General features: G+C 35.9%; 1 protein-coding gene across 1 annotated transcript; it reads left to right on the top strand.

Moving 5' to 3' along the window:
• The first annotated feature begins 770 nt into the window (after positions 1–770).
• On the top strand, positions 771–6,233 carry LOC104215377 (protein NRT1/ PTR FAMILY 6.3-like). Its single transcript, XM_009765167.2, has 5 exons — positions 771–973; positions 1,669–1,846; positions 1,995–2,034; positions 2,801–3,372; positions 4,965–6,233. Exons 1-5 carry the CDS (start codon positions 856–858, stop codon positions 5,839–5,841), a joined length of 1,785 nt encoding a protein of 594 aa, XP_009763469.1. The 5' UTR covers positions 771–855; the 3' UTR covers positions 5,842–6,233.
• The last annotated feature ends 10,470 nt before the right edge of the window (positions 6,234–16,703 follow it).

The raw sequence follows: 16,703 nt of genomic DNA on the forward strand, positions 1-16,703 counted from the left end.
TCTTTAATAAGTCTTATGGGCGTGAATCTAAATTAGTCGATACGCCACGACGAATATCATGGTGAAAAATATATTTTTTTTCCACTAGCTTGGTTGATTACGAGCAATAGATAACAGATACTATTATTAGAGTAGGCTATCTATATCAAATGCCCTTAAAGTGCGATCCTTCCCGGAATTCCGAGTGAATGGCGGAATACTTTATGCACCACACTTCTATTATTTAGATAATAGATACACTTCTGACTTTTATTTATCATTGGCCTTTATTTAGGTACAACTTTTATCATTCAGAATACCACATCAATAATAATAATAATAATAATAATAATAATAATCATTGCAGCTCTTTGAATCAGCTATATGAATTCTCATTCACTTTGGTTAAATTTATCACAGTTAATATTATACAACAAAAAAGGTACTCCGACGATTATTAAAAGTGATTAAAATGCTAAATTATACTTAGGGTATGCCAAATTCACTTTTACAAGCTAATTAGAGTAAGAATTCATGTGCATAAATAAGAATAGAAGTTAATCAAATTACAATCAATCATTTTCTGTAGCATTTGATGCTGTGGACAACTTCTCATCCAACAAAAAAAGAAAAAAAAGGAAAGACAGTCCTGGGGAGTTGTTACTACCATTGAAAGTGGACCATGTGGAATAAAATATTTTTGTGTAATAAAAAATGGCTAAAAATGCAATTGAGTTGCCCCTAGGCCATGGCTATAAAAGGGTAATGGAATCAATTGAATCTGCAATCTTCTTCTAGTTTTTCCATATTAACCTTTTTTTCTCATTGTTCATTGGGTCCGTTTTTGTGGGCAAAAGTGCAAGAAAAGTTGCTAAAATGGCACTTCCTGAAACACAGCAAGATTCAAAAGCTTTACCAGATGCTTGGGATTACAAAGGAAGACCAGCTCTTAGATCCTCCTCTGGTGGTTGGGCTAGTGGTGCAATGATTTTAGGTGTGACTTCAATTATCTCTCTATCTATCTCTCTCTCAAATTAAACCGTCACATTAAATAGCGGGATTAGACAAGGTAGGAGTCCATGTCAAACCCCCGCCATCTTTAGGTGGCTTTAATAAGAAAAAATGGCCAGATTAGACGGGAAGAGATAGTCTTGTGAGTAAGCATTAACATTTTTGGCCGAATCAGAATTGAGGAGGGAGTTCTAGTATAACAGGTTGTACGGGTATGCTAATATATAGAGGATTTTCATGTCTTGAAAATAAGAAAGTAGTTTGTCTGTCATACTGGATGCTTCATTAAATGTGTTAATGTGCATTCTATGTGAGGAGGAGTTGATATGTATCCTTACCTGATGGTTAGGTCGTGTACCTCGTTGGACCTCGATCCGCCTAACCGAGTCTATTATGAATATGCAGAAAGAAGTGCTCCTAGGTGTTTATAGGAAATACAAACTCATTATTTTCCTGGCTTCTATTTCTGTTACATATCTATTGTCTATTTTCGTTTTCTTGAGCCAAGTGTCTTTCGAAAACAGCCTCTCTATTCCTCTGGAATATGGGTAAATTTTGCGTACACTCTACCCTCCCCAAACCCTACTTGTGGGATTTTACTGGGCGGTTTTTGCAATTTCCATTCTTTGATCTTTTTACTTTATTTTTTTTAACCATGTTCTTGATTTTGAATAATAGGTGTTGAAGCTGTGGAGAGGCTAACAACACTAGGGATTGCTGTAAATTTGGTGACATATTTGACTGGAACTATGCATTTAGGGAATGCTACTGCAGCCAACAATGTTACCAATTTTCTTGGAACTTCTTTCATGCTCACTTTATTTGGTGGTTTTGTTGCTGACACTTTTCTCGGAAGGTTAGTATATTATACTCTCTCCGTCTCAATTTATATGATGCAGTTCAGATTTCGATAGTTAAACTTCTTAATTTTGACCAATAATATGGACATGCATTTGGATTTTTTTTTTTGTTAACATCATTTCTATTTATCTTAATTTTTGCAGGTATCTTACAATTGGTATCTTTGCCACTGTTCAAGCAATGGTAAGTGTCAATTTTCGTTAATTCTTTTCCTCATGTGATGATTGAAATTAATGCATGTAATTTTTTTAAAGAATCTGTGATGAGGAGACTCGAAATATTCAAGAAAGACTATATAGCATAAATTAAATGTAAGAGTCAAGAGGGAGATGAAGTTGATCTAATCACATTCAAAAATCAGTCATATTATAATTGTTGTGAAGAGGAAATTCGAGAAAGGAAAAATGAGAAAAATTAAATAAAACTAATGACACTTGAAGAGGAAAATCGAACAAGAAAGAAGAAGACTAATAATGATTCTACAAAGAGGAAAAGAGGAGGAAGAAACATTTATTCATTACACTAGTTGCAGTTCTCATACATAAAAAAAAAGTTTATTTTTTACATTGTCAGCATACAAAATTCAGTTTCAAGAAATAATAATATTAGTTAAAAAAATTAACTTTAATATCAAGAAAAATTTATTTTAACATCTTGTCATAAGTAGTGGCAGAAGCAGAATTTTACTAAGGAATTTAAAAAAACTAAAAGAAATTAAACACGTGGTCGAAGCTAAGGGTATTCCAGTATGTTTAATATATATACATAAAAAAAAATAACCTTATTTATATACATCATAACTTTCGGATGAAGGGGGTTCAGCGCTCCGCTTCTGCTCGTAGGTTACCTATCTTATTACCTAAGTTACTAATTTCACTTATTACGAACAGTTAGTATAGAAGGTTTTTTGCAACTCTAACCAAAATTTGTCATTTGTTATGATGAATAGGGTGTTACAATCTTGACCATTTCCACCATAATCCCAAGCCTACGGCCACCAAAATGTGAACAAGTTGGTAGCTCATCATGCATCCCCGCAAATAGCAAACAACTTATGGTCCTATACATTGCCCTATACATGACGGCGCTCGGCACCGGCGGCCTAAAATCGAGCGTCTCCGGCTTTGGCACCGACCAATTCGACGATGCTGACAAAAAAGAAAAAGGTCAAATGATAAAATTCTTCGATTGGTTCTTTTTCTTTATTAATGTAGGCTCGCTCGGTGCTGTTACAGTATTGGTGTATATTCAAGATAATTTGGGAAGAGAATGGGGTTATGGAATATGTGCATGTGCTATTGTAATTGGACTTGTTGTGTTCTTATCTGGGACAAGAAAATATAGGTTCAAGAAACTTGTGGGGAGTCCATTGACACAAATTGCTTCAGTTATTGTGGTTGCTTGGAAAAAAAGACATTTGGAATTACTTTCAGATTCTTCACTTCTCTTTGAAATTGATGATATTTTTGGTGAAGGAAATAAAAAAAACAAGCAAAAGTTGCCTCATAGCAAGGAATACCGGTGAGTTTTCCATCTACTTTTTTATAGTTTATCTTTATATATGTTGACCTTAAGTGTAAATAATTTATACACTAGAAAATCACTAAATATATAAGGATTTATATTATATATACTGTTAGTGCATAACATAGCCTCTCTACCTCAACAGGTAGGGGTAAGGTCTGTGTACACGCTACCCTTCCCATACCCAACTTGTGAGATTATATTGGTTATGTTGTTGTTGTATACTAATAGCGTATAAAAACATCAATAAACCAGTATAATCTCACAAATATGGTCTGGAAAGGGTAATATGTACGCATTCTTATCCCTACCATGAGAAGGTAGAAAGGCTGTTTAGATCCTCGGTTCAAGTAAGGATGAAAAAAAAAACGCAAGATAATAAGAAAATGGAAGCGAAGAAAACAACATGCAATAATAGAAACATAAAAATAAGAAAATACAAGGCTAACAGTAATCCTACTGATAGTATAAAGTTTTTTAACAGTATCAACATAATTTAACGTATGATAAAAGATTAGTTAGTTACTAAATTTTTTTTACAAGTCAAGAATGATTAAGTCCTAATTCTAGAAGTTAGATAGATAGACATTACCCTAGTTGAATCTGGTACAATAAAGATTCTCTCTTTTTATCTTTAATTTCTTCTTTTTGTAAAAAGAAGACTCCCTTTAGATTCATGAAAAAATTGGACGAAGGAAAAGCATTGATAGGTTTCCAGGAGACTAATATAAGCCACTAATGAGAAAAAAGAGTTATCTACGTGCGACTAATAATATTATTTGAAGTATTGACTTAATCACTTGCACTATTTACAATTTTAAATAATAATTCAAAGTAGGTGTCTATGTTAAGTAGGTGATAGTTATTTTTTAAAAAAAGCAAAAGTGAAGTTGGTGCCAAATTATGAACTTATCCCCATATATAGTTGGCCAGTTTTTGATGGCTAACAATCAACCAATTTTTAAATATCTAAATTATTTCCATTTTGAAATGGACAGCCTATAAAGTATTATATGAGATACTTTGTTATTTGACTAACTATTGAATGTATGGGGTGGGGTGGGAGTGGGGGTCTCTCCCCTACAATCGGAGTAGACAAACGAATAACCTAAAAGATAATTATATGTAACTGTGCATACCAAGTAAAATTAGTTACCTAGAAAATAATAAAACAAACGACATGATTTAACGTGCTTAAATATTCTTTACACTGTCAACGACTTGGCATGGATACAAGTTAATTTTTTTTTAGTCATTCGTTAGATATTCTTGGCCCTTTTTGTGCATAAGAATATAATGAAGTTTGCATATAAAATGAATTAAAGGACTATTGCATGTAGGTTCGAGGGTAATTTCAGAACCCTTAGGTCGTTTGGTTAAGAAATAAGTTATCCAGGATTAATTATCACGAAATTATTGCCCTCCCCTCCCCCACCCCCCACCCCCAAAATAGGGATAAAAATAATATTAAATTCCATGATTAATTATCCCTTATTTTTCGTACCAGATAAGTCCTTAAACTTCAAATCATGATTCCGCCAATCTATGTAGCTCATAGTTTTGACCATGTGTTTGTCTTATTTTTGCAGATTCTTGGACAAGGCAGCAATTAAAGAAGATCATGATCTTGAATCTAATGGCACTAACGTTGTAATCAACAAGTGGAAATTAGCAACCTTAACCGATGTTGAAGAAGTAAAATTATTAATCAGAATGTTACCAACTTGGGCCACAACTATTATGTTCTGGACTGTCTATGCACAAATGACCACATTTTCTGTGTCACAAGCTACAACAATGGATCGTCACATTGGAACCTTTGAAATTCCACCGGCTTCACTCACCGTATTTTTCGTCGGAAGTATACTCTTGACCGTAATTTTCTACGATAGGGTTATCGTTCCCATTTGTCGTCGTTTCATGAATAAACCTCATGGACTTACCCCATTACAAAGAATTTTCACAGGGCTAGTTCTTTCAATTTTGGCCATGATAGCCGCTGCCCTAACGGAGGTTAAGAGGCTAAAAGTGGCACATTTGCATGGATTGACCAATGATGCAAATGCTACAATTCCTTTGAGTGTATTTTGGCTAGTTCCGCAATTCTTGCTAGTGGGGGCAGGTGAAGCATTTACATATATTGGCCAACTTGATTTTTTCTTAAGGGAATGTCCAAAAGGAATGAAGACAATGAGTACAGGGCTGTTTTTGAGTACACTTGCATTGGGGTTTTTCTTTAGTTCAATTTTGGTTACAATTGTGCATGTTGTGACTGGGACAACAAATCCATGGCTAGCTGATAATTTGAACCAAGGGAGGTTATATGATTTCTATTGGCTTTTGGCTATATTGAGTGTGTTGAATTTGATGTTTTTCTTGTACTTTTCAAGAAAATATGTGTACAAGGAGAAGAGACTTGCTGAAATGGGGATTGAATTGGAAGATGATGGACCGGTTTGTCATTGAAAAGTCATAAACCACTATATCATCAACAACAAAGGGTCTATTGAAAACAATCTGTCGTCTTACTTCGACTGCACTGAATATGCTATTGTTACTCTATCATCAACAAAAAATTAAAAAAATGGTTTTTTTTTTTTTGGCTGTAACTTTTGCCTTCTTTGGTTGAGCTTGTAACAACTCTTTATTGGAAGAGTTATGTAACATAACCTTGTTTTTAATTTTGTGTATAAAGAATGGGACAGAGCTAAGGTAATAGAGCTCTTTTCATTTTTCCTTATCTTCTTAATAACATTCCTGGAAAGTCTTGCTTTAGATTTTGTACCTGTATACCACAATACTATAAAGTAATGCAACACTAGGGTTTCATGATATTTGAAACCTTTTATTTTGCTTTCTATCTGACTCTTTTCTCTTAACCCCTTAAATCTAATTAGTTCCATGTCAAACAAACTTTTCTTTATCGATCTTTCTATTATCTTTTTTATTTTAATTCAATTCATCACTCTGACTATATTAACATGTGGTGGTGGAAATTTGGCGAAAATCCTACGTACCAATAGAATAATCCAAAAGAATATTATACGGAGGAGGACATATATCTTAGCCTTCAGAATTACATGCAGTATGAGTGATCTCATTCTAATACAAGTTTGAGCAAAAGAAGAGCTTACAATAAGAGGGACTCCTCTCCTGTTTTACAATTCAGTGTTTTCTCTTCTTTTTTCCTGGTCAGCGGATTTTGCTCATCAAGTTCTTGCATTGTTTGATATTTGTCGCTGTTAGAACACCACAATATTCGTCTTTTTGGGATTAATGATTCTGAAGCGGCATACCTCTTTTGATAATTTTTCTGTGAAGTTTTAGCCTTCCATGATAGAGTTACAGCTTGTATAAGAACCTATCCAATTTTTACACTACACCAATATCAGTAACAAAGTTGATCTGCCTATAGTGGGTTGTTTGGTTGGAATACAATTTATACCGGTATAAGTTATGCCGGTATAAGTTATACTGGGATAAGTTATGCTGAGATTAGTTATGCTGAGATTGTTATTTATTCATTGTTTGGTATGTTGTATTAAGAATGATAATTGCATAATTTCTAAGAAGGTAAAAGTTATACTGGTGCTAATTACCCCACCTTCTATAAGGTATAAGTTATCGCAGTGTTAAAATTAATACCGGGATAACTTATACCTGGTTTGCTAACCAAACAGAGTATTAAGGTGGTATTAAATTTTTATACTACCCTTATACCTTCTTATACCTCCTACCAAACAACCCCTTAGAAAAAATAATGCAAGCATTAGCTCTATGCACTACTAATACTTTGTTTGGTAGATTTTTTCAACCTGTGTATAACTAATACTTGTATTAGTTATACATCATACTTTGTATTATCCTATGCATAAGTAATGCGTAGAAAACCATAGCATCAGTAATACCAAGGCTATTAATACATGCATTAGTATGGTTAAAGACAAAATTATCCTTTAAGTCCCTTAAAGCTAGAGAATATGGAAGACATTTTTGTAAACAACTATTTTTCTTTAAAATTATGCAATGCATCATAATTTTTATACACCATACCAAACAGTAGATAAGAAATAATATATGCATAACTAATGCTTGCATTACTAATATATGCATTACTAATCCAAGCATTACTAGTACACCTTATTTCGCACTATTCTTATATACCTTACCAAACGACCCCTAACAGTATTAAATATGGCATTGGGTCATAAGATGCCTTATGTGGTGTGAACACCTAATTTTTGCACTATTTTAACACCTCCTAAAGTTATTAATGTTTTGTCATTTTAATTGTTTTTCTCAATTTTTGTATCTTTAATTGCATATTTCCTATCATAAAATACCAAAAAATAGTTATTTTTTTCATTTATGCATTTTAGGTGTCACGGTCCTACCCCGGACCTGGTCGTGATAGCGCCTCTCGTGAAGACAAGGCCAGCCGACACTTCTCATTTTCCAATTATTAATAGTTAAGCATTTAAGAAACGGTCTAAACATGATAAAATAAATTCGAAATAACAATGATAACGTAAATACGCGGAAGAACACCCATACACAGTCCTAACCGGGGTGTCACTAGTCATGAGCATCTATAAGTCATAATACAAATCCGTTAAGTCAATAAGCTAGTACAACTGTCTGAAAAGAAATAGGAGTGATAAAGAGTAGAGACGCGGGGCTGCGGACGCCAACAACTACCTCGTGAACTCCGAATGTCCGCCTGAAACTGGAGGGATCAGCACTCAGGAGAGGAACCAGCTATGCCTGAATCTGCACACGGGGTGCAGGGAGTAAAGTAAGTATTCCAACTCAATGAGGAACAAATGTAAATAAAGACTGAAAGCAAGAAATCACGTAAGGCACAAAGCATTCTATAATGAAGCAGTAAAACCATTTTAAATTAGTAAATCAGTGAAAGATAGGTAAAATCCTTTAACTCAATGTAGTTTCATGAAAAGCCCCTTTTAAATAATTTAGCAGGTGATTGACAATCAATTATGAAAAGTAAACATATAAAGGCTCGCCCCTCGGGCATATTATCAACAAATCCGTCCCTTGGGCAACATCTCAGAACAGTACCAGCCCCTCGGGCTCAAATCACAGATCACAATACCAGCCCCTCGGGCTCAATCTCACATCACAATGGGTAGTCGCGCTCACTAGGGGTGTACAGACTCCTAGAGGGGCCTCTTACGACCCAAGCACAATATCAAGCCACCTCGTGGCATCATCACTAGGCCCTCGGCCTCATATCAATCAAGCCACCTCGTGGAGTACATATCTCAGGCCATCGACCTCATAATTAGTATCAAATGTTTCCTCACAACATAGGCCCTCGGCCTTACTCAGTCAAAATTCTCACAAGCCACTTGGGCAATAGTAAAATAGTGTTTCTCAGCCCAAACATCATTTAAAATATCATTTAAGTATTAAAACTGAGTAAACATGGCTGAGTATGAAAATAGTGGAAAATAACGTGACTAAGTGCAAGTATATAGTCAAAACAGTGAGAAAATATCTATATAAATCACTAAAGGGTTCACATAGTTGGCATTCAGTCCAAATATGACATTAAGCCCAAATAATGATGATAGCAAATAGTTCAGTCAAATACGCGGTAAAACCATCAATCGGGATGGACCAAGTAACAATCCCCATTAGTGCACGACCCCACGCTCGTCATCAAGCGTGTGCCTTACCTCAATATAGCACTACGATGTGCAAATCCGGGGTTTCAAACCCTCAGAACATCATTTACAATCATTACTCACCTCGAGTCGGCTAAATCTCTAGCTCGCGATGCCTTTGCCCCTTGAATCGGCCTCCACTCGCGTCGAATCTATCCAAAAATAGAACGAGGACGTCAAAATATGCTAATGGAACGAAGCCCAAGAGAAAACAATCAATAAATGGCATAAATCCCGAAATTACCAAAACCTGACCCTCGGGCCCACGTCTCGGAATTCGATAACTTTTACATCAACGGAATCCTTATTTTCCCACGAGTTTATACATATCAAGAACAGTGAAATCGGAGTCCAAATGACCCCTCAATCCCCATTTAGAGGCCTCTTAAACTCAAGCCCTAATCCCCAATTTTTCTTCCTTAATCTCCACTAAAACCATGATTAAACAATGGAAAAATGATCTTAAACCCAAGTAATTAAGCTTAGGGAACTTACCCAATGGATATCCTTTGATTCCTCTTGAAATCCTATGCCTTAGCCACTTTCCCGTCTTCAAAAATGATAAACTTAGCAAAATTTCGCGAAAAAGACAATTTATACCTTCTACCCAGACCTTTTCGCATCTGCGCCCATACCCGCTTCTGAGGTACTGCAATTGCGGTTCAATGTCCGCCTCTGTGGAATCACTTAAGTTCCCAGCCATTTGCATCCGCGGTCCCAACTTCCCGTTAACCTTCCGAAATCACCCCGAGGACCCCCGGGACCTCAACCAAAAGCCCAAACATATCCTAATACCTTATTCAAACTTATTCCAATCATCAAAACACCTCAAACAATATCAAATCACCCAAAACATATCGGATTCAAGCCAAACTTTCTAAAATCTTCCGAATTCCGCTTTTGATCAAAAACCCAACCAAACCACGTCCGAATGACCTGAAATTTTGCACACACATCCCAAAATGACACAACGAAACTACTCCAACTCTCGGAATTCCATTCCAACCCCTATATCAAAATCTTGCCTATCAACCGGAAATCGCCAAAATCTCAACTTCGCCAATTCAAGCCTAAATCAACTTCGAACCTCCAAAACTCATTCTGATCGCACTCCTAAGTCATAAATCATATCTCGAAGATAACTGAACCATCAGAACTCACGTCGGAGCCCACTAACACATAAGTCAACATCCGATTAACTTTTCCAACTTAAACTTCCTTAAAAAAGACTAAGTGTCTCAAACCTTACCAAAATCATTCCTGATTCGATCCGACCTGTCACACCCCTTTTTTAACCATACTTCACTTAACCCTCTTAAATCAATAAAAAGATTTAGTAAAGTTTGAAAAGGGTTTTCCAATTAGAACGTGACAAAAATTGTATTCAAAAGGAAATAACTCAGAGTCGCCACCTGACTTTGATTTCGGTGTGCCAGGTTACCGTTTTTAAAATGATTTTTTCCTTTTAAAACGTTTCAGACTCTAAAACCAAGTCCGCACCAGAGATTCGGGTAAGGGGGTTCATTTGACTCGGGGAGAAGGTGTTAGGCACTCCCCAAATCCCGTAACTAGTACGGTTGCGCACTCGATTAAATTGGCTTTTAAAATATTCAATTGAGGTAAAAATAAACGTGGAAAAGCAAATAAACACACGAGGCTCGAGGTCGTCCCCACCTAATAAAAAATAAAAAATAAAAATACAAATAAAAATAAAATACTACGAGTTCTACTTTCGTCCTCCAAATAAAAATACTTCGGGGCATTCCCCGGATAAAGATATATACAAATCCTTCGGGGCATTCTCCGGATAAATTTAACTAAGGGGAATGACCTCTTGCCTCAAAATTGACAAAATCCCTAAAGTTTATCTACCCAAGTGTGGTCGGCCTAAGAATACTTCTACCGATCAAAGTAACAAAGCAAAAGTAAAGAACAAAAATAATCCAAAGCTCAAATTACTATTAAAAAAAATCCAAACGGCTATTTAGATCAAATTTTGAAGCTCAATATTATTTGTTCTATTAATACAATCCTGCGGCGTCTCGAACAATTCAGTTTTCTTTATTTATCAATAAATCAAATTCAGAACCTATCTAACTACAATCTCAATCCAACAACATCATCAAGAGAACAATTCAATGTCAAATCATGAAAATGCAGCAAACATGAGCAGTTAAACCCAAATAACTAAGAAAAAGTAAAGCAAGCATGATATAGTCCATAAAAGTATAAAACAAATCTTCACAAGTAATTAAAACAATAACATTAAGGGGAAAGAAGAGATGGACCTTCAACAGCCTTTAATGATTCTCTGTTTGGAAATACAAGCAAAAGCCAATGCGGGGACTCTAGCAAAATCGGAATAAGCCAACAGGAATCCGCAGACCAACTCGAACAAACTGGGAACCTTGACTCCTCGAACGCGCACCAGATCTCAAGCATAACCCATTTTCATTTCACTTGCTCATCCAAATCTAATTTTTGGAAGAAAAAAAAAAGAAGAAACTAATGTAGTTTTTGTGTGATTTTTTTATCTGAATGGCTAAAGATCTGTTGGATTTCAATGGAGAAAAATGAAGTTTAGCTATGATGGAAAGCTCATATCTGAACTCAGGTGATGCGGCGCAAGGAATTTTCTCGCCTTTCCTCTGGCTCTCTCGTTCTCTTTGTCACTCTCTGTGCGTTATCCTTCAGATCTGTGTCCTCCACTCTCTTTTCTCTCACTGTTTTTTTTCTGTTTCTGTTTTTTTTTTCTCTTTTTAGAGGAAGCCCCCCCCCCCAATTGAATTAGTGGCTTGGGGAAGGAGCCAGACCCCAAAACGTGTAGGCCCCATTATTTTTGTATATAAAAAAAGTCATTGAAATTAATGTGTGGTCTAATTGGCAAAGGTAGTGTGTTGTGCATTTATCTGATATGTGTGTATTTGTCATGGAGTGCACATGAAAATTGTTGGATTTGTGAGATGAAGCTATAAATGACGGTGAGGTGTCAAGATTTTATTGGTTAAATGAGGACATGAAACATGTGGGAAATTTAAAAGAAATGGCAAGTGAGTATAGGAGTGAAAAGGGATTACGGACAGTTTTAAATTTTATCTTCTCCTTTTTGGCATGTGTATTTTCGTTCTTTTCCTTCTTTCTTCTTCTTTTAGATTTTTTGATTTTTTTTTTTCTGATTTTCCTTTAGCTAAATCAAAAGTAATTACATAAAAACACTACTCCTAAATGAAAAAAGAAATATTAAGGAAAACAAAATAGCTATATTCTTAAGGTAGTATAAAATCTTTCAATCTACTTTTAAAAATTTAATTTAAGACTTACACTACATCAAATAGACACAAATAAAAATACATATATTTTGCAAAACAAAAATATGATTCTTTTTTTTAAAATTTTTTATGAAAAGTAAGAAAAACTAAAAGTTACTTGTCAAAATAACAATTAGCTAGCGTAAAGGAAAATAATTTTGTAATTTTTATTTTAAAGATAAACTAAAGCAAAAAAGTAAAAAATAATAATTAAAATAGCAATACTAGACTTAAAATAAATATCTAAATACTAAGTAAACTTTCGGGGAGGGTCAAAAATTACATGTCTACAGCTGCCCCTCTTTGACTGGAAACGCGAAGAGTTTTCAGACAAAGAACGACTAGACAAGTTTTTTGACCCGACCCTTATTTACAAGAGAATAGAACTAAAAGAAAGGAGAATGTGACCGAGCCATGGTATCTGAGCTGCCTACATATCATTGGCTATAAAGGAATCAGGCCACGTGTAGTTCAGAAGTGAATGAGATGATGGAGTATACCGAGGTGGAGAGCCGGTCGAGGTGCCGTTCTGTCGAGGTTCCGGTCCGCAGTTCCTGCCATTACATCAAAAATAAAAGGGAAAAAGTACAACAAAAGTAAAAGAAAAATACAAGATCTTATCTACTTCTTGTCTTGAATCTTCCTTGAATCTCTATTTGATCATCAACATGAGACTGGAAGGTGGACCCTGTTCTTCAAGCGGGCTCCTGATGCTTCTTGAATTTGCGAATTGAAAGTAACTCTGAAATGAATTCTCTCGTTCTCCAGGTGGGCGCCTGCCAATAGCTTGACTTTTGGTATAAAGTGAGTTCCCTCGTTCTCCAAATGGGTGCCTGATTTCCAAAACTTGAATTGTATTCCCTTGTTATCCAGGTGAGCACCTGATTGCTAAAACTTGAAATGTATTCCCTTGTTATTCAGGTGGGTGTCTGATTACCAAAACTTGAATTGTGTTCCCTTGTTCTCCAGGTGGGTGCCTGATTACCAAAAGTTGAACAGTATTCCCTCATTATCCAGGTGGGCGCCTGATTACAAAACTTGAATTGTATTCCCTCGTTATCCAGGTGGGCGCCTGATTACCAAAACTTGAATTGTATTCCCTTATTATCCAGGTGGGTTCCTGATTACCAAAAACTTGAATTGTATTCCCTCATTATCCAGGTGGGCGCCTGATTACCAGAACTTGAATTGTATTCCCTCGTTATCCAGGTGGGTGCCTGATTGCGAAAAACTTGAATTCTATTCCCTCGTTTTCCAGGTGGGCGCCTGATATTGCAACAAAACAAACAAAACAAAAGAAATTTTCCTGCCCCAGTTTGGGATCTGGGCATACTTGTGAGTGTTAATCGGATCATGTTACCTATAGAGCTCTAGGAATTCAAAAGCTAAATCCCATTATCCAGGAGGGTCATGAAAATTTAAAAACTAAATCTCATCGTCCAGGGGGGTCCTGAAAATTTAAAAACTAAATCTCATTATCCATGAGGGTCCTGAGAATTTAAAACTTAATCCCATTATCCAGGAGGGTCCTGAAAATTTAAAAATTAAATCCCATTATCCAGGAGGGTCCTGAGAATTTAAAACTAAATCCCATTGTCCAGGAGGGTCCTGAGAATTTAAAATTAAATCCCATTGTCTATGAGGGTCCTGAAAATTTAAAACTAAATCTCGTTGTCCAGGAGGGTCCTGAAAATTTAAAAACTAAATCCCATTATCTAGGAGGGTCCTGAGAATTTAAAACTAAATCTCATTGTCCAGGAGGGTCCTGAGAATTTAAAACTAAATCCCATTGTCCAGGAGGGTCGTGAAAATTTAAAAACTAAATCTCATTATCCAGGAGGGTCCTGAGAATTTAAAACTAAATCTCATTGTCCAGGAGGGTCCTGAAAATTTAAAAACTAAATCCCATTATCCAGGAGGGTCCTGAGAATTTAAAACTAAATCCTATAGTCCAGGAGGGGCCTGAAAATTTAAAAACTAAATCCTATTATCAAGGAGGGTCCTGAAAATTTATAAACTAAATCCCATTGTCCAGGAGGGTCCTGAAAATTTAAAAACTAAATCCTATTATCCAGGAGGGTCCTGAAAATTTAAAAACTAAATCTCATTATCTAGGAAGGTCCTAAAAATTCAAAAACTAAATCCCATTATCCAAGAGGGTCCTGAAAATTTTAAATTAAATCCATTATCCCGGAGGGTCCTGAAAATTTTAAAACTAAATCCCATTATCTAGGAGGGTCCTGAAAATTTAAAACTAAATCCCATTATCCAGGAGGGTCCTGAAAATTTTAAATTAAATCCCATTATCCAGGAGGGTCCTGAAAATTTTAAAACTAAATCCCGTTATCTAGGAGGGTCCTGAGAACTGAGAATGAACTTACCTGAGCCATGCTCTCATCTTTGAGGATTCTGAACATAATTTCTTGCTCCCTAAACCATGCTTTTTCATGGGAGGTCCATGTGGATTTAAAAATTTTCTTGCCCTTGTTTCAGACAAATAAAATCTTGTTAGTTTGAAAACGTGGTGGTTAGTTTGTGACATCCTTGCTGAGTGTCTGCTTCCGCCACTGCCATGCTTCTTTCTGATTAGCTGTTTCGAGCTAGCAAGAAGTTGTTTGACCTTTTGATTGGAACTGGACCACAAAACCTCTACATGACTTCAATCTCTCATACTCACTTGTTGCATTGTGTTTTCATTTTGAAAGTTGTCGAATCCTTGTATTTTCTCAAAATTCAAGATTCACTTGATTGCTTGAACCTCAGTTATCACCATACTACTTATTCTAAATCAAGTCAATTGTGATGTGCCTGGCCGGACTCCGCTTTGTGCAATTTAGAAACTGGTAGTAGGCTTTAAAATCCTCTCCCACTTGTTCAACAAGGGCTGACTCAAAAGAGACCTATAAAAGATAGACTCAAAGAGCAAAGTAAAATGATTTTTGACAAAAGGAACAAAGGAAAATTTTGAGCACAGATGACTATATGAAGAAAAATGAGAAAAGAAGACTTATCTGAGGGAAGCAACCATCTCCAATGATCATGACATGCACTTCGGATTGATCAGCCTAATCCGTCCAACCAATCATACTTTCAGTCCATGCCCTGTCTTCATACTTCAAAACCGGGCTTTTACCGATCCAAATTTCCTGTAAAGTCATGAGCCTCGTTCGACTTGTAGTGTCCAAAGGGTTTTCACCAACAAGCCTCTCTCATTTGTTCATCTCAACTCACCGTCTCCTTATGGTACCCGCGAGGGTTTTCACCAACAAGACTCTCTCATTTTAAATTTTCTCTCAGCTCACCATCGTCTTACGGTGCCCGTGAGGGTTTTCACCAATAAGACTCTCTCATTTATTCAATTTTCCTTTGTGCCCATGATCAAAGTGTTACCCATGATGTAAATCATACCTCTATCTTGCTTGACCTGACATCCTCAAAGGTTGATCGAAAGGTCTTTCTTTGGACAGTAATGTAGGCTTTTGGACAGGGTTAGAAAAAAGGGTGGTATGAAGGCTCAAACTAATTTAAGATGATAAGGGGTTAAGTTACAACTTTTGGAATCAGATCTTTTCAAAACCCAATCTTCTGCCCTAGTTTCTTTGGGTCTGGGGAATTTTAATTTCTATTTTTGATAGGACCGAACAGTAAGGCTGCCTACGTATCCTTAAAAGGATTAGGTCGAATGTAGTTCAAACGGAAGTTATTTGTTTTTGTTGCTTTTCTTTTCTTTTTTCTTTTTTTTCTTTTTCCTTTCTTTTTCTTTTTTTTCTTTTCTCTTTTTTTTCTTTTTCTTTCTTTTTCATTCTTCTTATTTTTCATTCATTCATTCATCATCATTTTTTGTTCTCTAATTCTATTACTGATTCCAAAAGAGGGTATGAAAGAAAATAAATAAAGCTCAAAAGGGGTAACAAAGGATGAAAGTGTTTGGGTAGCGGAACAAAATGCCCTCGTCATCTCAACTTTGAACATGCCAAGTACAAAATACAACTGAAGGTAAGCAAAGAAATCATACATAATACCTCTTAACTGCATCATAATTGATAGCCATATCTACACATTTGCCTTCTATGTTTGTTAAATACAAAGCACCATTGGGAAACACTCTTGTCACAATGAATGGCCCCTGCCAGTTTGGGGCGAACTTGCCTTTGGCTTCCACCTGATGAGGAAGGATGCATTTCAATACCATCTGACCCACTTCAAATTTTCGAGGACACACCTTTTTGTTGTATGCTCTTGTCATTCTCTTCTGATACAATTGACCATGACATACTGCAACCAATCGTTTCTCATCAATCAAACTCAACTGCTCTAGCCGGGTTTTGACCCA

The sequence above is a fragment of the Nicotiana sylvestris genome, chromosome 12 (assembly GCF_000393655.2).
Source record: "Nicotiana sylvestris chromosome 12, ASM39365v2, whole genome shotgun sequence".
In the NCBI taxonomy this organism is placed as follows: domain Eukaryota; kingdom Viridiplantae; phylum Streptophyta; class Magnoliopsida; order Solanales; family Solanaceae; genus Nicotiana; species Nicotiana sylvestris.